This window comes from Oryctolagus cuniculus, chromosome 4, assembly GCF_964237555.1.
Source record: "Oryctolagus cuniculus chromosome 4, mOryCun1.1, whole genome shotgun sequence".
In the NCBI taxonomy this organism is placed as follows: domain Eukaryota; kingdom Metazoa; phylum Chordata; class Mammalia; order Lagomorpha; family Leporidae; genus Oryctolagus; species Oryctolagus cuniculus.
Window position 1 is genome coordinate 173,170,911 of NC_091435.1, and position 23,245 is coordinate 173,194,155.

The 23,245-nt window shown below is 47.5% G+C and overlaps 1 protein-coding gene across 2 annotated transcripts in view; it reads right to left on the reverse strand.

The window, feature by feature from the left end:
* Window positions 1–23,245, reverse strand: part of TRANK1 (tetratricopeptide repeat and ankyrin repeat containing 1) — a 164,754-nt gene that overhangs the window by 11,635 nt on the left and 129,874 nt on the right. For both annotated transcript variants that reach the window (XM_008266129.4, XM_070072953.1), the window contains 7 exons: window positions 21,169–21,315; window positions 20,317–20,473; window positions 14,611–14,699; window positions 10,520–10,623; window positions 10,266–10,398; window positions 5,485–5,630; window positions 7–3,056 (listed from right to left, as the gene is read on the reverse strand). In XM_008266129.4, the coding sequence (XP_008264351.1) occupies window positions 7–3,056; window positions 5,485–5,630; window positions 10,266–10,398; window positions 10,520–10,623; window positions 14,611–14,699; window positions 20,317–20,473; window positions 21,169–21,315 (3,826 nt within the window). The remainder of the gene's footprint in view (window positions 1–6; window positions 3,057–5,484; window positions 5,631–10,265; window positions 10,399–10,519; window positions 10,624–14,610; window positions 14,700–20,316; window positions 20,474–21,168; window positions 21,316–23,245) is intronic.

Genomic DNA, 23,245 nt, shown 5'->3' on the forward strand with positions numbered 1-23,245 from the left:
CCTTACCTCCAGCCCAGGCCTTCCTCCTGTAGAGGTCCTCCACTATGTCCAGAACCCTCCTGATGTGCTCCTGAATCTTCCTCTGCAGCATCCGGCTGTGCTCTCTGGAACCCACGTGGCTGCGGATCCAAACGCTCTGCTCGATGTCCTGCACCACCAGCTTCCCTTCGTCAATGGCCGGGTCCACCGTCTCCCGGAAGAACTCTGCATACTTCTGGTAGGCCGCCTGCTGCCGCCTGTGGCCTTCCAGGTGGATGTGCTGCTCGTAAGACTCGCTCTTCCTCTCCGGACACTCCTCCCCTTCCGGCTCGGCCCTGCAGAGGGCCACAGCCTCTGGAGTCGCTCCCCCGAATGCCTTGCTGGGGCTGAAATAGTTCTCAGGGCTACGGGTAAACTTCACCCCACACAGGTCACACTGGGTCCTGTCCACATCAGCCCTTTTAAAGTTCCCAGCTCCAGGCTCTCTGGCCTCCTCCATGGTGGCCTCTGCCTGGGCATGCACGCTTCTCCTCCAGCTGACGCACAGAGATACCACCAGGCACACTCTTCTCAGCTTGCGTTGGACGGAGGCCTTCTGCTGCTTCTGCAGAAGGATGGCGGCCAGCAGGGGGTCGCGGTCTCCTACTGCTAGCTCATCTGCCTCATCCTGACCATACTCGCACTCAGGTTCTGCAAAGTAGACCACAGGCTCCATAGCGAGCAACCTGCTCAGTTTGACTTCTTCATGAGAGAGACCACGGACCACGGAGCCTTTGGCGTGCGCACCGTCCCAGCGCCACCGGCAGTCCATCAGGTACTCTTCATCTCGCTGATACAGCAGCTCCTGCAATGCTTCCACCACAGACTTCACACTGACCGCCACGCACACCCGCCTCACCACCCTGAGGAGCCGCTCGGGGACCTGGCCCGGACAGCTCGCCCGCATCAGCTGCAGCCGCCGCGCGATCTCCTGGAAATGGCGGCAGAGGAGAGGCTTGCAGAATGGCTGCAGGACGTCCTGGGCATTCACCAGCAGCACCAAGCACAGCACCAGTGTCCGCTCAGCCTCCCCCGAGACCACACGGGCTATCCCACTGAAGGCATCAAGCATGACGTTGAAGTGCACGTTCTCGCAGCCACACAGCACCTTGACGAGGTAAGAGAGGTGGAACCGGAAATCCTGAATGGCTTTGGCCACGTCCTTGGGTTTGTACTCCTGAATGATGGAGAAAACATCCCCGAACTCCTTGTCCTTTTTGCAGAACAGGAACTCCCAGTAGTGCAAGAGCGCAATGTAGCTCCTGGGGAGGCACAGCACGCCATTCTTCCAGAGGCGGGCCAGCACCACCGCGCAGTGGACAAACTGGGCCTCCAGCAAGGCCACTGTGTTTCCAACGCTGGGGATGAGCGGTTCTTTGCAGCGCCTGATGAGAACGTTCATGAAGCGGAAGAAGAGCTTCTTGTAGCCCTCCGGGTTCCTGTGCACATAGAGCTGGTCGATGCAGCTCTCCAGCAGCCGGATGAAGCACAGGGCGCTCCTCCCCACGCTCGCGTCGTCCCTGCTGGGAACCAGCATGCCGGACTTCCCTTCTATTCTCTTCGCCCTGCTGCCTCTCCCCCCACCCTTGTCCTCTTTTGCCGACTCCAGAGCTCGGAGTTCCTGGTTGTAGCTGTCCTCCTCCTGGTGGAGCAGCTTTTCAAACTCCTCTGGGTACTGCGAGGAGAGGAGGAAAGCCTGCATGGCGCTCAGCCACAGGTCCGTGGATTCGCGGCGGCCGCAAGCCCCTTCACTCTGGAACAGAGCATGGACATACTCTTTCAAGGCAGACCTGCAGTATCGGAAGGATGCCTGACTCAGCCTGAGGACTTCTTTGCAAGCCATAGGGTTTTCCGACAGTACTCTCGGATGGAAATGCTTAGGAAAGAGGACACTGAGGAAGGATTTGCAAAAGCCATACACGTCTGTGGACAGAATACAGTCGATCTCTTTAAGTTCTTCAGCTAAGAGTTTGGGGAATACTTTTTTGGCTTCCAAAAGCAATCCATTGATTGCCACCAGGTGTGTTTTTGACTGAACCAAACACTTGGCCTCACAGCGCCGCAGAGGCCTGTGGAAATCTTCACAGCTCTCCTTCTCACATTTTAAGCCTACAATAAACCTCCTGCAGACCCCAGGGTAGGTGTTCCCAAGCAGGCTCCGTGTGATTTGACATAGCCTGTTCAAAAGGTGTTTGTTTAGCGCTAATTTCACTTGTTCAGTCATTATCAAGAAATAGTCGTTAGTTTTCTTCTCTCTCAAGTTCAAACCCAGGTCAAAAACTAGTCTTAATATGGGCCCAGGGTCATTCTGAGCTATCTGGCAGTACTTGGTGTCCACCTGAGAAATTCCAAAAAACTCAAAGCAAGACTTGACCATTTCCTTCTCAGCGTTGGTAGTCACCCTTTGGAGGGCCCTGACCAGTCTGAGGAGGACTGCCAAGCCCACCGGGGCCAGGGCCAGAACCTTATCAGCCTCAGCCTCGCACTGGCTGGCTGCTTCATACAGCGCTTCGACCACTCCGGCTGAGTGGTTGAGCATGTCGAACTTGAGGAAGGCATCCTTGAGCTTCTGGAAGTCTTTCAGGATCACTCCCTGCAGAAACTGGGCCTCAGCAATGCCAGACAACTGGCTGGTTTGAGAGCAGAGACCAAGTGCTTCCCTCAGGATGACCTTGGTGTGTTCGATGTCATAATCTCTGGCCACATTGAGGCGAGCAGCCGCCAGGAGACAGGAGGCCTGGAAGCCCTTGTCAGCCGTGAGCCTGGCGGCCTCCAGGAGGTGACCGTGCTGCCTCATCAGCACGGCAGCCTCTTCTCTCCGCCCTTCCCTGTGCAGCAGGTCTGCAGCTGCCGCGAGGCACTTCCGAGACTTCAGGAACACTAGCTGGTCTTCTACGTCTAGCTTGGACAGGACAGCCAGCATCTCCTCAGTCTTATTTGCACTCAGGTACTTTGCTGCAGCTTCCAAGTAAAACTGACTGGCAGAGTAAGAGAGCTTAGAAATGGGGAAAGTCTTGGTCTTTAGCATTTCTTCATACCTACGAAGAGGACGCAAATTGTCAACTTCCTATTGCCCAATCAATACAAAATTTTCTCTAAAATATAGCACACAGCAACTTAAATAAAACGTCAGCATGTAGATATTACACAATAAGACTTGTCAACATTCAAGAACTTTTATAAATGAAAGTTATCAAGGTAATAATATATAACAAAGCATTCTTGAAAGAAATCAGGCATCTGTGTGCTTTATTAACAAAACATCATGAAGTGCAACTCAAGCAGGAAGGAGTTAAGTTTGAAAGCCACTGCCTGAGGCACCATCACCCTAGTGACCACTGGCTGCTCCATCTCCCATCCAGCTCCCTGATAATGGCCTGGGAAAAATAGATGACTCAAGTGCTTGGGCCCCTGCCTCCCACTTGGAACATCCAGAAGAAGCTCCTGGCTCCTGGCTTCAGCCTGGCCCAGCCCCAGCCATCTGGGGAGTGAACCAGGGGATGGAAGCTCTCTCCTTTTCTCTCTCTCTCTCTGTTTCTCCCTCCCTCTGTGTAATTCTTGCAAATAAATAAATAATTACTTTTAAAAAATGTTTACTAAGAAAGGAAGGTCAATCTATGGAGCAAAATGTATGCATACTCAAAATTATCCTCAAAAATCCCTTCACGTGCAGAAGCATGAAGCAAGACCCCTACCTTACACCTTACACAAAAGTCCACTCAACATGGATTAAAGACCTAAATCTATGACCTGACACCATCAAGTTACTAGAGAACATTGGAGAAACCCTTCAAGATATTGGCACAGGCAAAGAGTTTCTGGAAAAGACCCGGGAGGCACAGGCAGTCAAAGCCAAAATTAACTATTGGGATTGCATCAAATTGAGACGTTTCTGTACTGCAAAAGAAACAGTCAGGAGAGTGAAGAGACAACCGTCAGAATGGGAAAAAATATTTGCAAACTATGCAACAGATAAAGGGTTAATAACCAGAATCTACAAAGAGATCAAGAAACTCCACAAAAACAAAACCAACAACCCAATTAAGAGATGGGCCAAGGACCTCAATAGACATTTTTCAAAAGAGGAAATCCAAATGGCCAACAGGCACATGAAAAAATGTTCAAGGTCATTAGCAATCAGGGAAATGCAAATCAAAACCACAATGAGGTTCCACCTCACCCCGGTTAGAATGGCTCACATTCAGAAATCTACCAACAACAGATGCTGGCGAGGATGTGGGGAAAAAGGGACACTAACCCACTGTTGGTGGGAATGCAAACTGGTCAAGCCACTATGGAAGTCAGTCTGGAGATTCCTCAGAAACCTGAAGATAACCCTACCGTTCGACCCAGCCATCCCACTCCTTGGAATTTACCCAAAGGAATTTAAATTGGCAAACAAAAAAGCGGTCTGCACCCTAATGTTTATTGCAGCTCAATTCACAATAGCTAAGACCTGGAACCAACCTAAATGCCCATCAACGGTAGACTGGATAAAGAAATTATGGGATATGTACTCTTTAGAATACTATACCGCAGTAAGAAACAACGAAATCCAGTCATTTGCAACAAAATGGAGGAATCTGGAACACATCATGCTGAGTGAAATAAGCCAGTCCCAAAGGGACAAATACCATATGTTCTCCCTGATCGGTGACAACTGACTGAACACCAAAAAGGAAACACTCTTCAGAAGTACACAGTAGCTGGTGCTGGGCCAGCCTGAAGACACAATCAGGATCTCCCCTGTAGGGAGCAAGGCCCCAAGAACGTGAGCATCTCCAGGATGCCCATTACAGGGAGCTGGGACTTGAACCTAAGCACTTCAGTTCCAAGTGGTGCCTTAGCAGCTGTGCCAAATGTTCATCCCAACTGCTGGAATTGGAGGAGGAGGCAGGATGGGAGTGGGCTGGGAGGTGGGTGTGGGGGAAGAACCATTATAGTTCTAAAGTTGTACCTATGAAATTTGCATCATAAATAAAAGCTACAAAAAGTAAAAAAAAAAAAAAAAAAAAAAATCCCTTCAATTCTCATAAAAGCGTGAGCATGATTCAGGGTGCACAAGTATGTTCAGTGTGATATGTGATCAACAAGAAAGGATGAGATGGGCTGCAGACACATCAGTGACCACATCCATCTCCCCCTTCACCATCCAGCTGTGGCTCTGCTCCTTGGCCAGGTGTGCAGACGGCTATGAAGCACTGACAGGCCGCCTTTACTCCACAGATGAGCCAGGATAGTCTGCTATATATACGCACCCTTCATCTTCTTCTGCTCCTTTCCTGCTATGAAAGCTGACAAAGAGTGAAAAACTCTGCGTCTTGCTCTCAAGCAGCTCCTGAGCCAGCGCCAAGGCCACACTCAAGTGGAAGGAGGGCGACGTGATCAAGCTCCCTCACAGGGCGAGGACGACACCACCCAGGGCAAGCGGCCCCAGAAGCGAGGGGAGAGAAGAAAACCACCTACTTTTCCACTGCGATAGCCGCTTCTTCAAAAAGCTCCTCTTGGCAGTACATTGTGAGAGCCAGATCAAATTCCTGAATCTGCTCAAAGCATCTGAAAGCATCTTTGTAGCACTGGCTTCGTTTATAGAAATAGGCCGCCTCTCTTATCTAGGACAGAGCAAGTTTACTTTTTATTTAGCATATTCACGACTTTCTAATCTTAAAAATATACTACTACTATGAGTAATAAAGAGGAAGACCATATGCCTTTTTAGTATTAAGTTAAAAAACACTAAAACATAATTAAAAATAGTAAGCAAACTAGTTATTTAATAGGGAGAAACAAAGCTAAACCACAACCTTATACCATATATATATATATATATATATATATCCTGATGGATTAAAGATCTTAAATAGGAAAACTATTAAGAGAAAATATATAACATTATCTTTGTGACTTTGAAGTAAAAACAAAAATAGAACAGGAGAAAAACTGACAGATTTGGTTACATCAAAACACTTCAATAAAGAACACATGAAATAAAAATTAGTAGATGACAAATATTAACAGAACTGTCTGTGAAGATAGAAATGTTATATATCTATGCTATCCAATCTTCTAGCCTCTAGCCGCATTTGAATATGGAGCCTTTGAAATGTGCACAGGGGCTGACATGGTGACATAGGGGGTAAAACCACCACCTGGGATGTCGGCATCCCATATGGGCACCTGTTCCAGTTCTGATCCAGCTCCCTGTTGACGGCCTGGATATGGCAGTGGAAGATGGCCCAGGTGCTTGGGCCCCTGCCACCCATGTGGGAGACCTGGAAGAAGGTCCCAGCTCCTGGCTTTGGCCTAGCCCAGCCTTGGCTATTGCAGGTATCTTGAGAGTGAACCAGAGGATGGAAAATATCTGCGTGTGTGTGTGTGTGTGTGTGCATGTGCACGCGTGCCTACTTCTTTCTCTGTAACTCTGCCTTTCAAATAAATAAATCTTTCAGAAAGAAAGAAAGGAATGGAGACAATGAAACTGAGGAACTAAGTTTTAAATTTTATTTAATTTTAATCAGTTTAAGTTTAAATATTCACTCATGACTAGTGGTGACTGGACTACGTAAGTCTAGAACATAAAAATTCCTGCAACCACAAGAAAAAGGCTTTCTTGAAAACATAACAGAAAACTAGGCAAAGGCTATAAACTTCCACAGTAGTGGAAGCTTGAATAAATAACAAATAAATTAAAATGTCCATTTCTACTAATAATTAGAGAACTATAAACTAAAACCACAATGAGATACACCCACCAGGCTCGCGAAAAATTGGAAAATCAGAACTCGCTGAATGTGGCCAAGACAATGGGAAACATGAAACTCTCATGCACAAAGTAGCACATCCATTCTAGAAAGCAAAGTGGCCACACTAAATGAAATAAGACATATGCATATTCTGGGGCCACAAGCCCAGCCCAGCCCAGCAACATATCTCAAGAACAATCTTGCCCAGGACTGTAAGGAGACATGCTGCACCGTGGTGTTATGAGTGGCAGCCAGGAGCTGATGACAGACTAGATCTAAGTAGATAAATCCGTGCAGAGACACCTACTTGAGAACACCCCAGTGGTCATGAACAGGGCCAGATCTTAACACTATAATATGGGGTAGGAATAAGTGAAAACAGAATAAGGTGCCATTTAGACAAGTTTGAAATATACACTTATAGAAGACACCACTAGGTATTCTTCATGAACACGAGCACTTGAAGACACAGACCAAATATACTGGAATGGCTGCCAACGAGAAGAGAATGCAAAGAGCAAGAGGACGAACATAAAATGCAATGAGTGGGCCTGTCCTCACCAATGGTGGGTCTCCCGTGAGCAGAGCAGACATCAGACTCCTAGCCACTTCACGCATTCCATCCAGTCCATCAGCTAACACTGTCCATTCAGCTGCCCCGATATTCCCCAGATGTGACCCCTTCTTTCCCATCTCCACCACCCCAGCAGCACAGGCCCCACTGCAGCCTGCGCCACTGTTAGATTCTCCGAACTTCCCTTGCTTTCTGCCTCTCCCTGGCTGCCCTTCAGAGCTTCCAAATAGTTTCATGACACTCCTCCAACCCAAACCTTCCACTGGCTCCCGTCATATCTGAACAAAATCCAGCCCTTCCTGTGCGCCACAAGGCCTCACCACACCCACTCCTGCCAGCCTGTGGCAATCAGTTCACCACTGCTATTTTCCTCACTCAGCTCCAGCACAACTGGGTGCCCTGCTGCTCTCCAAACCTACCAAGACGCGACGCTGGCTTTGCCTGTGAGGGTCTTGGCCTGTGATGCCCTCCAGAAGCTGTTATCATGTCTGCTCAAAAATCAACTGTCTGAAGCCTCCCTCTGCACCTGCAGCCCCTTCTATACCCTCTTCCTCCACCATGCTTTCTTTTCTTCTTAGCCCTCATCACCACTGACACCTTGTACTCTGTTTATCCCCTCAGCTCCCCCACAGTGGAAAGGGAAGTTCTGCTAGGCCCAGGTCTATGCTTTGAGACCCCCTGGTCACCAGCACTTACAGTGCCTGGCACACAGCAGGGGGTCTACAATGTGTTGAGTATTTAATTTCATAATGCTACTCGCTAATCCTGAGGTTCAAAGGAAAAACTAAAGTGCAACAACAAATATTTGCCAGGCCCCTCCAAAAAATGATACTAGTGATGTTGAATGAGACAAGCTGCAGGAAGTGCTAAAGTAAAACTAAGATTCACAGGCAAGTTTTCCAGAGCTCACAGACCAAGAAGTGCTTAGACTTGTCTCAGCCACATCAGTGAGCCTTCCCACTAAGACTTCTGTTTTCTATCTTCTCTCTCCACAGTGCTCACTACTCTCAAGACAACGCCCTGTGTGTGAGTGAGGGCATGTCATGTGCCACGTGTGTGACCAGCTGGATGCAGGAAGGGAGAGCCAGTGCTAAGCAGCAGCGCCTGCTCTAGCCCACTCCACACGGCATCCAGGGACACCAATGCTGCTCTCTGGAGAAAGGAAGTAGGCAGGGCACACGACTGCCTGACAGTAAAGCTTACTACTCCCACACATCCCCACAAACACTTCATCCCAGGGCAGCGCACACTTGGGGGCTGGGAACAGGAAGGTCATCTGGCCTCAGAATCCAGGCAAAAGCTGCCACCACGCTGCTCATTTTGAATACTGTCAGTTGGCTGGAGTGAGGCCAGAAGATGTCTGAGACTGGCTGAGGGTGAACACTCTTCCAGACAGGGCATGAGCCAAGAAAGGGGTCCAGGCTCCTCCTTGCATGGGGTGAGAACTGCTAGGATGTGCTGCTGAGAGAAGGTCGAGGAAGCAGCATCTAGGAGTTGGCCCCACGGAGGCAGAAGTACAGAGGGAGTGTCAGGCTTCCGGGGCAGTACGGTCTCCATGTTCAGAAGGTGCTGAAGTCCTGGAGAAGGGAGTGTGGGTGCACGTCAGGGATCCCCGGCCTTTCCCCTCATCCATTCTCACTTCAGATGTGCAGCTTGACAGGAGAAAGGATGGTCAGGAGACAAGGATGGAGTCTCTGCTTCAGTCATGCCAGATGCTTACAGACAACAGGGGACAGTGACAAGCTGAGGCCTTCTCTTGGATCCAAGGAGGCAGTACTGAAGACTGGAGGGCAGAAGTTGGATACTATTCTTGTTCCTGGAATCTAGGACCCAAACTTCCATCCCCAGTGAAATGTCTTCTCCAGGATGCCCCTCTGTTCCCACTTCCTAAAACCTGTAATAATCATGGAGCAGGACAGACTACATCAAGAGGGTCTTAGCATGTTTTTGGACACTGACTCGGGGCCACAATTCAGTCCCCACCCCTAATCCCTAGCCTGTGGACAGAGGGTCTAAGGAGTTAGCATGCTGCATGTTTCACATGCACACACAGACCCTGCCCTCCAGCCACAGTCATGATGCCAATACGTGGAAAACGCACCATCTACAGCCTCTCGAACCACCTGTGGAGGAAGACCCGGCTGCTTGAAATTTTGAGCCCATCAAAAGTGGCACACTAAAAACTAGTCACAAGAAAACAACCACCCCCTGTATGTCTCAGCAATGCCAAATGGCTGTAAAAATTACCGGCTGCTTCCTTTCACCTCATGCGCTAATCTTGTTGCTGACAAATGAAGTTTGGGCTTGTTGCCAGCCTGCTGACCACTCCAAGTGGGTGAGCTCTGGGCTAGCAGCTCTCTAAAAGAGCATTCTGTGATGCTGCAAATGTCCCCTATCAATGGGCACTTGCAGTATGCCTAGGGAGACTGAAGGCATCATTTTTAACTTTATGACATTTTTATTAATTTAAATTTTAAATTAAATAACCACATGTGACTGCTGGGGACATGCATATCTAAAGTAATTGCTAGGAACACAGGAAAAACCCCATGTCAAGCCCAGGCTTCTTACTCAAGCTGAATCCAGACTGCAAACATAGAGAAAGAGAAGGCAAGAATATTCTAAAACCTATCTGTGACTTGGACATCTGACCTCCCTGTGGCTAATATCAGGCCTTGAACTTTAATAGAGACACAGAGGAACACACACACACACACACACACACACACACAGAGTCTCCAGAGACTTCTAGAAGTCTGAGCAGACAGAGGAAGAAGGACAGCCGTTAGAGTCACCAGAGCCAGGCTCTCCCTCAGTGGAGGACCAGGGCCCTTGCCTGCTCCAAGCAGAGGCTGAATGGTCCTCCTCTCAATCTGTTCAAGACAAGCCCAGTTCTCCCAAGGGGCTGCTATCGATTGGGAGCACCATACCTTTCCCAGCCTCTCACACAGCTGGGCACAGAGCTGAAACTCCTTGGCGCAGCTCAGACACTTAAGCGACAGCTTTGGCTCATTGCATTCCAAGTATGTCTTAGCCAGTTTCAAATACTCCAACTGCTTTTCCCTGAAGGAAGGGAAATAAAACAGCAAATAAAACAACAACCCATGGAATGCTGATCTAACACCAACACATTTGACCTGCTACTCTCATTAGAGCAAACCTGAAATGATCCTGAGACTCTTACCTAGGGCTGACTTTCTTAGACTTCATGTTCAGGACAGTATTGTGGGCCAGAGCCAACTTCTCCTTCTCAAATGCACCTCCTTTTTGGTAACACTTGGCTGCAACCTGGAATAGGGAAAAAATTCTGATTATCACTAAGGCATTGGAGGTAACACACAGAACAGGAGTTAGAGCATGCATTACATGCTTATGCTGATACAGTACCTGGTCCTGCCCTACCCCACCTGGGAGGGAGGGACAGGAAGGTGCAGAACTGCCACGGCAGCCACAGAGGATAAAGACTAACAGTGCTACCAGCCGACACTGCACATGCAAAGGTTCCTTTTGGAAGTCATGGAAAAGGTATATAATATGTATGTTTTTAGGCCACAAGAGCACCACTCAGTTTAATCTTCCAGTAGCCACATGTAAGAAGTGTCATCCTCCTCGTTGTATACAGAAGCAACCTCAGGTCAGAGCCATGGAACAAATGGTCTAAAATCACCCAGGAGCTTTTCTGTGCTTTGACCCAGTTGGCAACTGCTGGCTTCCTGGCAGTGCTGGGGGAGCGGCTGCAGCACACGTCCTAGGTGGCGCTGGCACTGGACACGACAGTGCAGCACATCCAGGTGCATTACCAGATCCTCTGACTGTAAGATGTGCAAACACGTGTCACAGAGGAGTCAGCCGCAACCTGGTCCTTGCAGGAGAAAGCTGTTTTTCTAACACAGAAATGCTGACACCATGTCTCCCAGCACAGGCTACAAAGGGCAGAAGGTTCACATTCTACGCAGCAGCACGTAGACATCAGGTCTCAGTGTGGGCAGGGCAGGGGCTAAGAGGCGTCTGCTGATAAAGTGGGCAGGATGGCTTCTCTCCCCACTCATGCTCTTGGCCTCAGCCTCCCCAGCCCCAGGGGCCTCCTTGCACACCTGAGATCTACGCCTTGATCCTTCTTAGCATGGGGCCTTTGCACACACTGTTTCTTCTAACTGAAATCCTCTTCCATCCTTTCTTCGCCTGGTTAACTTTATTCATTCTACAGGTCTCTTTCTAAGAAGGCTTCTCTGGCCTCCCTGTCCAGGAAAGGTGGTTCTGGGGGTCTCTCATCTGTGACACCCACAACAGCTGCAACTGTGTACCCATCTATTTGCCCGTTTTGCTTCTCCTTATACACTGGGACTGAAACATAATGCTTGGCCCATAGCTCAAAAGAGATTTGCTGAATGAATGAATCCTGTATGGTGGTTCTGAAACATTCATTGACATGCAGCCACAAACTCAATAAACCACCTGAGTCCTGAAGTCCGTTAGCAGGGTCAAAATAAAGTCAGGCAAGGGGGCTTTTTTATAACATCCTCATCTGTGCCGGCTCCCCTAAAAAGATTTTAGATTAAACATTCAAAAGGTATATTTAAAGGGACAGATAACTGGAAACCCATGGGCAACACATATGGGTAACACCAACAGTGTTATGAAGGGAATGATGGGAAAGACTAGAGTTTTTCAACTTCATACCCATGCCTGTTGCCCATATTATCCCTCATCTCCCTCCCTACTGCCCACCCACACCCTACCAAAAAAAAAAAAATCCTAGTGTTACAACAGCGAGTTAAAGCAAGGACAAGAAGTGAATAACAAGTTTTGGGGCTCAGTCACCTTTTGCAACTAAAAACTATGTACTTATGAAACAACTTCTAGATAGACCCAAAGCTACAACAGCATGCATTCTATACTTCTACCCCATGTCCCAATGGCAAGGGTGGCCACAGTCCTTTACGCCATCTGTATCTGTCCATACCCCTTCGATTTGTACAACTTTGCCGGTTCTCCCCTCATGACTGCTGCCTATTTTCCCTCCCTTCTAATCTGGGCTGTGATTTGCTATGGCCAACAGAGCTCACCAAAAGAAATGTTAGTGAGTTCCAAGGCCTGTCCTCAAGAGATCCTGGTACTTCTCTAAATCCTGCTCAGGTGTCACGTGAACAAGCCCAGACTAAGCAGAAAGAAGATGAAGAATATGTAACCCAGGAACCCCAGTCACGCCAGTCACCTGAGCCAAGTGCCAGTCAACCCCCAGAAGCAAGCCTGCCTCACTGACTAGCAGCTGAATGCAGACCCAAGTTGCCCAGCCGAGGCCAGAAGAACAACTCAGCTAAACCCAACACTGCTAACCCACAGAATTGGGAGCAACAGAAATGACTTGTTTTAAGATGCTAAGTGCTAGGCCGGCGCCGCGGCTCACTAGGCTAATCCTCCGCCTTGCGACGCCGGAACACCGGGTTCTAATCCCGGTTGGGGCGCCGGATTCTGTCCCGGTTGCCCCTCTTCCAGGCCAGCTCTCTGCTGTGGCCAGGGAGTGCAGTGGAGGATGGCCCAGGTGCTTGGGCCCTGCACCCCATGGGAGACCAGGAAAAGCACCTGGCTCCTGGCTCCTGCCATCGGATCAGCGCGGTGCGCCGGCCGCAGTGCGCCGACCGCGGCGGCCATTGGAGGGTGAACCAACGGCAAAGGAAGACCTTTCTCTCTCTCTCTCACTGTCCACCCTGCCTGTCAAAAAAAAAAAAAATGCTAAGTGCTGGGATTGCTTATTATGCAGTCACGTAACTGATAAATCCAAGATATGAAGTATTTGCTGCAACAGACAGAAACTCCTCTAAGAGCTGGGACTGAGAAAACATTGAAAATTCCCTCTGGCCATGTCAGTCCACAGACACTTCCCCTGTGGCTTCTGTCAAGTTCTGACTTGTGGATTCACCTTCCCCATCACTTCCAGGTAGCTTCACTCAGGCCCAACTCCATGAAATGCCAGAGGAAGGAAGGACCATTAGAGAAGCAGGACAAGCTGCTCGAGAGAAGTCACTGTGTCCATTTGTTCAGAAACTGCCAGAAAAGCTGCAGACGTTCTCTGTGAGGAGGAGGAGTTGAACACTGAGACGTACAGTGATCTGTCCTAAACCAGCTTTCGCTGCTCTTCTGGAGAGCATCACTAGCAGCTGCAGGCCTGGGGCACACCCCATGCATGGGGGAGTCCCATCCTTGGGAAACGTGCACTTCCGTGTAGCCATGCCTACGGTGGCCAGTGTTGCTGGCAAGCTGATCTCAGTATCCCCTCTGCCCTTTCTTCCCTGATGGCAGAATCTGCCTCCCTTAAAGGGCTGAAAATGCCAGATGAGACCATTCCCCCAGAATCCCTAGGGGATTCTAGGACGCGGTCTATATATGACCTGGAACTGACCAATGAGATGCAGGAGAAGGCCACTAGGAACTTCATGATTGAAAGGAAAGTGGCTGCTCTTCACTCCTGTTGAGAGGCCACTGTGGGGCACAGGGTGTTTGGAGCTGCTGGAGCAGCCATTATGCCATTTGACAAGATACAGATGAGACAGAGAAGCGATGGTAATGAGAAGGTGCCCATGCTGACTTTGCTGAGCCAAAGAACCAACCTTGAGACCAGGATTCTTCTTATTAGATTTTTAAAACACTTCTCTTTCAGTAGGGCATTTGCAACTTGCCAGTGAAGACATCACTACCACCACCTCATAGGAGACACCAGCAATGGTGTCCCACCTGAGACCTGGCGATGCAGGGAATGCTGACTGTGGGAAAAGCAATGAGGCTCTCGGCCTAGTTCCCACACTTCAAAAGGTCTATCACAGAGGTAACATTTTGTGGAAAAAAACTGCGCTGGCTGACTAACATGACTGGCTGGAGACTGGTCAGTGCTGTCTAGTGACAAAGTTTATTTATTAGTCCATGCTCACCAGAGTCAGACTGGGTGAAGTCTACATCTGATCAGTTTGAAAAGTAAGAGAACAACCTGTTACTGTCTTGTGATGAGAGCAAAAGCTGAGAAAACTTCACAAAAGGATTCCTTGGTGGGCAAAGGTCATGACTTCCCATTCTCCCATCAGCAATGCAGGTACCTGGCCAAAGTGAAGGGGGCCATCCCTGCGCTGGACAGGGAGCTCTCGAGTGACTTCAGGTTTCAGAAGGGGCACGAGCACCATATGCACCCTCATCTTTTCTTGGAGACACGTGCAAAGGTGGGAAAACCTGCCGTGAGGCCTGCTGAGGCTACTGGCCCCAGCGGTTCCTGCTCCAGCCCCTTACCTTCCAGCACTGGTGCTTGGCATAGTATTCTCCTTGGGCAATCCACTCCTCAGGAGTCGAGGTCTTAACAAACATGCTATCATCAAAGTCTAAAATGAAAAAGAAAAGTGGATTTGCTTCCCTGGGCATCCAATTAAACCTGTTGTTATGGCTGAATTGCAACCCTCAACACCACAATACCTCAGAATGGGTGACCAAGTTAGAATGGGGCTGTTAAGAGTACGCTGTATGACTATATCAGTAAAAGAGGAGACCAGAACACACAGAGACACCAGGGGGCATGCGAGCACAGAGGAAAGACTCCATGTGGAAGCAGTATGAAGCTTGTCTACGAGCCAAAAAGAGGCCTCTGCAGATACCCACTCTGCCAACGCCTTGATCTTGGACTTGTAGCCTCCAGAACTGTGCAAAACTATATTTCTGTTGATTAAGCCACCCAGATCATGGTATTTTGTTACAAATGCCAGAGCAGGCTGATATACTTGAGTGGTCATTCTAACATTCTTTTATTATATACTTTAGCTTATCAGTCCTGGCTGCTGTGGGTTTTAGAAGGTGGAGGTGAAGGCGAGAAGGATGTGGTCTGGTTTTTAAATTTTGGTCAACTTTTCTTTTGTCTGGCTATGAATCAGAAGACAGATAGCAATTACTAAATCTACCTCAAAATTCCAAAATCAAGCTCTTATCAAGCTCCCAGAGCAGAGCTTTAGCAAGGAACAAAGTGACAGAACTTTATAGTCGAGTACAGATGCTCATAGACTTGCAATGGAGTTATATCCCAATAAGCCCCACTGTGAGTTGAAAATACAGTTGATACCCCTAACATACTGAGCACCACAGTTCAGCAGCACAGTCACTGTGTGAGAGCTACGCTGGCTGCTGCTGCCCAGCATCAGCAGAACTACAATAACAGCCAAATCTGAGTTGAAGGGGCGAGGGATACCCAGACCAATGGATATCAACCAAGAGAGTGACTCCTTAAGCCTCAGTGCCTGATACCTCCCTGTCCTACCACTGCTACTGCCCTTGGGCACTGATGGCTTTGCAGTGTCTGGTTCTGAATCCACGTGCATTATCAGTGCTCTGGTGATATTTTACTCCCACAGAAAACCCTGCACTGGACTGTAAACAGGGCAAGCAAACTGGAGGCACCATGCTGAAGAAGCACAATGGCACAGTCACTACATGCCTCCAAGTTCCCTTGCCAGGAACACAGATGCTCTGAAAGAATACCACGTGCAGCTACAGCTGGTAATGAAGACTGCAGCTTTTCTTGCATTCTTAATGCTACAAAGACATAAAATTAAGTGTAATTTTCTTGAATTTTTAAATTAGAAAATTTGTCTATCTTGATGGTCTCTCACAGTGAATACCACAGCATGTTTTGGGAACCAAAGGCTTGTGAGCTACAGAGAGACTGAGAAAAACCATACCAGGCCAACTCACTCATTTCCCTTTTAGTTGAAGAAGTAAAGGCCTACAGAGAGAAAGTGAGCCCTAAATAAGGTCCTGTGACTATGCAGGTAGAGAGTTTGTGAAGCCAGTTTTTAACTCCAAGCAATCAACATTTCCCTCACACCACAAGAGCCAGGTCCTAGGAACAGAACATCTGATCCTGGTCCCCAACTGGGCCACCAGCAATAACCAGAAACAGCCTTCCTTCACGGAGTGAGCTGAGGAACGCTCAGGAATCAGAACACCTCGTCCTTGCAGCAGCCACACCCTGCTCCTTCTCTTATTAGAGGGATTGACTGTGGCCTAGAGAAGCCAACTCAGCAGTGACCCTCAAGGAAGAGAACAATTTCCTCTTCTGTGAGGTTATCCTACCAGAAGGACTTCACTTCATTTTTAATTATTCAGTCTTGGTAAATTATGAAAACAATGCATGATCATGATTTTTTAACCTCAGAAACACCACAGAAGGATATAGGTATAAAGTGAAATTTGTCCACATCTACTAACAATCCAACAGCCACTGGTCCTAACACCAGAGGTAACCACTATAAACAGTTTGCATCAGACCTATGGGTATAAACATGTGCATATGTGCTCGTTCTCTCTTCAAACTCTATTAAAACTGTTACTACACGTGTATACTGAATAGCTACAGAGAAATTTCTGATGAATTCTTTACTATCTGAACTCTTGGTTCCTGTTTTGTGAAACTCAGGAATCAAACAAACTTTGAAAACCTATTACCCCTCACTATCCGGACTCTCACAAACCAAATTTTTTTCAAGTACTGTCTATTTGAGAAGCAGAGAAACAGAGAGAAGCACAGACAGACAGAACTCTCATCAGCTGGCTAACTCCCCAAATACCCACAAGAGTCAGGGCTGATCCAAGGCCAAAGCTAGGACCCAGGAATGTAATCCAGGTCTCCCAACTTAGTGGCAAGAATCCAACCACTGGAGCCATCATCACTGTCCCCCAGGCATGAAACCAGATTCAGGGGCCAGAGCTGGAGATGGAACCCAGTTACTCTATGTGGGGTGCAGTCATCCCAACTGTTAGGGCAAACACTCACTCCCCTAATTCCATTTACTAGTTAGACACTTAGGAGGTGTTGGTATACACACATAAACACACATACACACACACGAATAAACATTCTATTCTAATAACTATAAATATGCTTTTTAAATTTTATTTTATTTTGTTTATTTTATTTTAAAGGTCTATAGAGAGACTCTACAGAAATCTTTTACCAGTTAGTTCATTCCCCAAATATCCACACTAGCCAGAGCTGGGCCAGGCTGAAGCCAGGATACCAGAACTCAATCTGATTCTCCCACATGGTTGGCAGGGACCCAAGGACTTGAGCCATCTTCTGTGGCCTCCCAGGATATGCATTAGCAAGAAGCTGGAATGGACAGCAAAGCAGGGAACCAAACCCAAATCCAAACTCAAACAGTATCCTAACCACTATGCCAAATACCCACTCCTATACAGTTTCATATTTGTATAATATAAAGTTATTTAAACAGATGGATCACTCTATCTGTGCTTGCTTAAATTTTTGCTTTCTCCCCCATCTAATAAATCTTAAACAACTTTCTATATCATTAAATGGAAATGCACCTCTCTCTCTTTTTAATGGCTATTTGCTATTTCATTGAAAGAAATGCAGTTAACCTTTTCTCCAGTGATGGACACATTAGGTTGTTTTTAGTTCCTGTGATTATAAACAGGGCTATGATGAACATCATGGATCTTTGAGATTTTGAACAAAAATATCTCACATAGATTGCTAGAGGTAGAACTTTTAAGTCAAAAGGACACTGCCAATCAATTACCCAAAAGCACACATTAATCGTATTCTCTGGGGCCAGCACTGTGGTGCAGTGGGTTAACACCCTGGCCTGAAGCGCCGGCATCCCATATGGGCATTGGTTCAAGACCTGGCTGCTCCACTTCTGATCCAGCTCTCTGCTAAGGCCTGGGAAAGCAGTAGAAGATGGCCCAAACGCTTGGGCCCCTGCAACCACGTGGGAGACCCAGAAGAAACTGGCTCCTGGCTTCAGATTGGCGCAGCTCCAGCCGTTGAGGCCAACTGGGAAGTGAACCATTGGATGGAAGACCTCTCTCTCTCTGCCTCTCTCTCTCTGCCTCTCTTCTCTCTGTGTAACTCTGACTTTCAAATAAAGAAATAAATCTTTAAAAAATTTTGTATTCTCCCAACAAGTCCTATTTTCTCTAATTTTCACCCATTCCTGTCCTTGGGTGAGCAGAATGCCAGAATCAGGGAATGCTCTTAGGAAATGGTTTGTCCACACACAAAGTTCTCTTTGTATAACCTTTTGGGGTAGAGCATACGGAGTCTTGTCTTTCTTGGGTGAAAAGGGAACCTCTGGTATCAAGAAGGACTGGCCGGCACCACGGCTCACTTGGCTAATCCTCCGCCTGCAGTGCTGGCACCCCAGGTTCCAGTCCTGGTTGGGGCGCTGAGTACTAGTCCCGGTTGCTCCTCTTCCAGTCCAGCTCTCTGCTGTGGCCTGGGAGTGCAGCAGAGGATGGCCACAGTGCTTGGGCCCTGCACCCACACGGGAGACCGGGAGAAAGCACTTAGCTTCTGGCTTCAGATCGGCGCAGTGCCAGCCGTAGCAGCCATTAGGGGAGTGAACCAACAGAAGGAAGAGGAAGACCTTTCTCTCTGTCTCTCTCTCACTATCTGTAACTCTCTCTGTCTCTCTCTCTCTCACTCTGCCTGTCCAAAAAAAAAAAAAAAAAAAAAGGATTGGCTGGGAGATGTGGATTTAGGGAACTCAAGTAAACAAGTAAACAGGTAAGTTGAATTAATGGCACCAGATAATGGCTCAGATACCAGAGTCTTGATTCCTTGTGGGTCTTGACTATAGGCCATTCATCCTTTTTTTTTTTTTTTCCATATATATTTTTTAGATTATTTATTTATTTATTTGACAGGTAGAATTACAGACAGTGAGAGAGAGAGAGAGACAGAGAGAAAAGTCTTCCTTCTGTTGGTTCACTCCCCAAATGGCTGCAACGGCTGGAACTGTGTCAATCTGAAGCCAGGAGCCAGGTGCTTCTTCCTGGTCTCCCATGCAGGTGCAGGGCCCAAACACTTGGGCCATCCTCCACTGCCCTCCTGGGCCACAGCAGAGAGCTGGACTGGAAGAGAAGCAACCAGGACTAGAACCCAGCGCCCATATTGGATGCCAGTGCCACAGGCGGACGATTAGCCTAGTGCGCCATGGCAACCATGACGCCAGCCCCACATTCATCCTTTTAATACCGATTTACTACCTAACATGGGTCAAGCATAGACTTGACTCTGCAAGCACAGAGATAAAAAGCTGTGGTTAAGCTCCCTGTTAATGGCCTGGGAAAATGAGGAAGATGGCCCAAGTGCTTGGACCCCTGCTACCCATGTGGGAGACCTGGAAGAAGCTCCTGGCTTCAGCATGGCCCAGCCCCGGCTATAGCATCCACCTGGGGAGTGAACCAGCAGATCGAAGATCTCTCTCTCTCTCTCTGTCTCTCCCTTTCTTTCTCTCTGCAACTCTTTCAAATACATCAATAAATTTAAAATAATAGCTGTGGTTAATGGGACAAAATTACAAGCAAGCAATTATGCAGTATAAAAATCCTTGGGAAGCCAATGAGCCAGATATCAGAAAGATTACAAGAGAGAAAAGGGAAGACATTGGACTTTCTGGCATTGTCACAGAAAAGGAATGCAACAAACATTTGTGGAAGGTAAACTGGGTAACTGGTCCCTGAGAGATAAAAAGGAGGCAGGGGAAATCATGTGGGTCAATGGAAACGGCAAGTAAGGAGAACAGTATAGGGCTGGGAGAGGTTCAGGGGAAAGAGGAGGGAGGGGATGATAATTAGCATGTGTCAGGAGCCAAGTCACAATGAACCAAGCATGCCATGAAGCAGGACTGTGTCTGGTAGGCACTGCAGTCATTGAAGAATTTGGGGCAAAGGAATGACAAATTAGTTGAGAGTCTCAGAGAAAGAATAAAGGACAAATAAAGATCTTCCCTAAAGAGCTAACCCTCCTGATCCCATTGCACCACACTCTCCTATATACTTCAGCAAACGAGTAAGAACTCTCATTTCTTAGACGACTATGGAAAGGAAAGTGCTCTCAGAAGGTAATATCCTTCATATAGGACCATAAGAGCAGCCGAGAGAAGCATGCTGCCTCCAGCAGTGAGACTGTTTTAAAGCTCTTACCCTTATTTTCATCTGTCTTCACAACTTGGACAAAATTTCTTTCAATGAAATATTTGAAAGCAGCATCCCGTTTCTCTTGGTTTTCATCAAAGATCCAGAGGTTGACACGAGCCCGTGTGATGGCAGTGTATAGCTGCTTCAGCTCTCCATTAAGGAGCTAAAGATAAGATTAAGGACAAAGACGTAAGCTTTCTGTGTATAGCTACAGAGTGACACACTTCAGGGGGCTTAACACAGAAACTAAACTTTCAAGAATTCTGGAATATATAAAACTGAAATGTGGAGAAGAACAGCACAGCCATGAGCAGAACGCTAGGACCCTACTGTAGCCACAGCACAGGTGAGTGAGGCCTAGTGAGGCTAGTGCAAACTCCATCCCTTTCCACCAAACAGGCACGTGAGCACACCATCAGCCAAAGATGACTTGAATCTGTTTTAAGTGTTTACGTTTTAAGATAATTATTGATTCACTGAAGTTATAAAAGTAGTAGACAGGTCTCCTGTTCCCTACAGTTTACCTCGATAACACTTACACAATAGCTATGATTTAACTTTTAAAAATTAAATTACTCATAATTTCCACTATATCATTGTACTAAATTATTTGTCTTTCCCAAAACTGCACCAAAATTTCTGAATAATGCTGAGTGCTGGAGAAGAATAGAAGGTACAACCCATTCTCCCCACTTTCCCTGTCAGATGGTACCCAACCTGTCCAGCCTGGATCTCCAGGGGAGACCCATTGCTGCTGTACAGGAAGACTAGCCAATGCAAGCCTGCATTCTTCATCACCTCTTCTTTTTCCAGCCCTGTTTTCCACATAAAATGTGTAAACAAATAGAAGAAATTTACCTTGTACATTTCTGGATTCACCTTGATAGAATGACCCCGAGAGGAACTTGGTTTCTCCAGGGGCTCTTCAGCTAAGGGTTGGTTTTTACCTCCGGAATCCAATGATGAAGGTCTGAATGAGGAAATGATCTTCCACTCCTTGTAAGCCTGAAAAACAGTGATGAATGAAACAGGATACACTTCTGAGTTGTACAAATCGCCTCCCGAAGCTGCACAGAGAATTAAGACCCATCTGAGGGCCCGGCTTTCAACCCCAGCTGTAAGGAGGGGTCTATCCTGTGGCCTCAGACTGGATGAAGAGGGGCTAAAGCTGCAATGCAGAGGTCAGAGAAGCTACCCTGAGAATTCCCCAGACACTTAGCTAGGACAACTGAGAAGCCAGGTACACACACCCACCTCTTGCAGGAATGCTAGGGGCCATGAAGTTATTCTCATTGAAAAATATTCAAGAGACTAAAGGGACAAAGCCTCATCCCTTCTTACAACATGGTTAAGGGATGCCCCTGCGGCCCAGCAGTTAAGACATATGTGGCAGAATTTTCTAATTAAACTCTGAAACCAAAGTTGGAAGAAAATTCAGGTGCTGTGCACTTATTAAAAGGCAGAAGCTGAGATCACACAGGACAAATTCATACCTCAGTTCTTAAGATGACTATCTATGTGGCCTACGACACACTGGCTATTCTGTTCTGTAAAATGGGGCAAGAGACAGTTCCCAAGTTTGTTGGGAAAATAAAAGATGACCAATGTCAGGGTCTAGTACCGTGCTCATTATTTTACCCATTTTCTTTACCCAAATCTTAAAATCAAGGTGACCCCAGGGCCAGCGCTATGGTGCAGAAGGTTAAGCCTCTGTCTGCAGGGCCTGCATGCCATACGGGTGCTGGTTGAGAACTGGCTGCTCCACTTCTGATCCAGCTCCCTGCCCATGCATCTGGGAAAGCAGTGGAAGATGGTCCAAGCACTTGGGCTCCTGCACCATATGGGAGATCTGGAAGAAGCTCCTGGCTCTTGGTTTCAGTCTGGCACAGACCTGGTTGTTGCAGCCATTTGGGGAATGATGGAAGATACTACACTTGATTAAAAGTTAAAAGGCCGAGAAGCAATGGGAATGATGGAAGATCTCTCTCTCTCTCTCCATCCTCCCCATATTTCTGCCTTTCAAATAAATAATCTTTAACAAATAAAAAAATTCAAAGGCTGGTGCCGCGGCTCACTAGGCTAATCCTCCGCCTTGCAACGCCGGCACACCGGGTTCTAGTCCTGGTCAGGGCACTGGATTCTGTCCCGGTTGCCCCTCTTCCTGGCCAGCTCTCTGCTGTGGCCAGGGAGTGCAGTGGAGGATGGCCCAAGTCCTTGGGTCCTGCACCCCATGGGAGACCAGGAGAAACACCTGGCTCCTGCCATCAGATCAGTGTGGTGCGCCAGCCGCGGCACGCCGGCCGCAGCAGCCATTGGAGGGTGAACCACCAGCAAAGGAAGACCTTTCTCTCTGTCTCTCTCTCTCACTGTCCACTCTGCCTGTCAAAAAATAATAAAAAAATAAATAAATAAAATTAAATTTAAAAAAATGGTGCTGCTTTCCATTTATGTGATTTTTCAAGGTTGGGGAAAAGATGGAATGGACACAGCTCATAACTGCTTAAGTGACCCCATCACAAACTAAGTAAAGTAGGTTAGGTGCCTTAAACACTGTCCACTAAATAGGAACACTTATGCTACAAATCAACTGTAGAATTAATTGGCATTAATCAAAAAATCACTTAAGTAACTGAAAGATCTAAAACATTTTTTCAGCTTTATTGTGTGACATTATTTAGACAGCAAGATGTTTGCCAAGAAAAACAGGCAAAAGACACCAACACTTGACATTTGAGACGATCCTCCAGTGGCATCTCGAGTACAGATGGGCTGACCTTGACAGGGCCTGGGAAGCATAACGTATTTGAAAACTGCTAGAAGAGGAGAAAAGCTGCTCAGATGGGGACGACTGACCTGCTTCCATGAATGAAACACATTTTATTTCCAACACCAAGCTTTCAGTGATGAGTGCAAGTATTTGTGGCAAGGACACAGG